The sequence below is a fragment of the Penaeus monodon genome, chromosome 25 (genome assembly GCF_015228065.2).
Source record: "Penaeus monodon isolate SGIC_2016 chromosome 25, NSTDA_Pmon_1, whole genome shotgun sequence".
NCBI lineage: Eukaryota > Metazoa > Arthropoda > Malacostraca > Decapoda > Penaeidae > Penaeus > Penaeus monodon.
The window spans coordinates 189,759-191,102 of NC_051410.1; the positions used below are offsets into that span (position 1 = coordinate 189,759).

The 1,344-nt window shown below is 56.0% G+C and overlaps 1 protein-coding gene across 1 annotated transcript; it reads left to right on the forward strand.

Moving 5' to 3' along the window:
• Window positions 1–95: 95 nt before the first annotated feature.
• On the forward strand, window positions 96–1,261 carry LOC119589476 (the record flags this gene model as incomplete). The annotated part of the gene is given in 1 exon segment (XM_037938077.1): window positions 96–1,261. A coding segment is annotated over 1 exon segment (929 nt), but the record flags the coding sequence as incomplete, so codon positions are not given.
• Window positions 1,262–1,344: the final 83 nt, after the last annotated feature.

Here is a 1,344-nt window from a genome sequence, read left to right on the forward strand (position 1 = left end):
CGTGGGGTGGCCGTGAGATAAAGTCAAAGACAGACAGGCAGTTAATACAAGCCATTCCCTCAGCAGCTCAGCCTGAAACCTTGTTCTTGCCTTCCCAGGAGGCGACAGCAGCGGGGACACTGGCTTTCTCGGCGGCTTCCAAGAAGTGGCAATGCTGCTCAACTGCCTTGGGAGCCAGTCGGTGGTGAGCGATTCTCCGGGACGCCACCATGCCCACCCTTCTGCTCAGGCCTCGCTGCCCCTCGCCACGCCGAGCGACAGGAAAGCGTCTGCGCTCCCGACCGCTACAAGCATGAAGAGGGCGACTCCCCTCAGCAGCGGAAGCCTGCAGCACCTTCGGGTGGCCTCGGATAAGCTTGGGGAGGAGTCAGAGCGCGAGGCCTTGCCAAATGAAGGCCCAGGCGTTCATGATCTGGTCCTGTGCCCGCCTGCGTATTGCCACCACAGGAGTGAGCCTCACAAAAGCAACTCCCTGCCTAGGCCGCGGGCCGCCACCCTCGTCATCAACAGCGTGAAAGATGAAAGCTTGGACTGCGTCACGCGAAGACTTGCCGAGACATACCATCATTCCCTCAGGAGATACAAGAGCGTAGGCTGCAGAACCGAGGCTTCGGGGTCCTGTTGCGCGCCTTCTCTAGAAGGCTTCGAAACAACCCAATCTGTGGCGCTGCTCCGACCGCAGGATGTGTGTCGTGCCTGCATCACCGTCTCGCTCCGGCACCAAGAGAGAGCAAAGCCACATAGCATCCCTTCCCGGAGCTTATCTGCCTCGACCGTATCCTTCCTCGCCGCGGCCCCAGCTCCCCCTGCCCTTCCCTCTCCCCCTTCGACATCCCTGAATAATCAGTTCGTCCAGCTCCTTACCCGTGCACAGGCGCGACACGCCTGCAAGGGGCCTACATGTGCCACTTCGCTGGAGTGTGGTTGCGGCCGTGCCCGCGCGCCCTCCTCCGAAGTGTGCGATGCCCCGGGGCCTTCAGAGCGACCCTCCGCCGCCAAGACCCCGGCGCCCGGCAGGACATAGCACCGACGAAGCCGCTCGGGGTGTGTAAAGTGTACGTGCCTGTGTTGAGTGTAAATGTTTTGTACTGTAAGAAGCGTCTCCAAGACTCGAAACTCTGCCTTTCACCTTCGGTGTATGTCAGTCGTATAAAAGTTTCATACTGAATTCATCTTCACCTGCATCATAATGTCTAGCCATAATTTTTACTTTTGTAAATCTGTGTGAATACAATTTGTAAGAATAAAACAGATATAACATTTTGGATGCGTCATTATCCTGAATGATAACTATTACTTTTTTGTTAAGAAATGAAATATTAGATACACGAGTGCATATACATA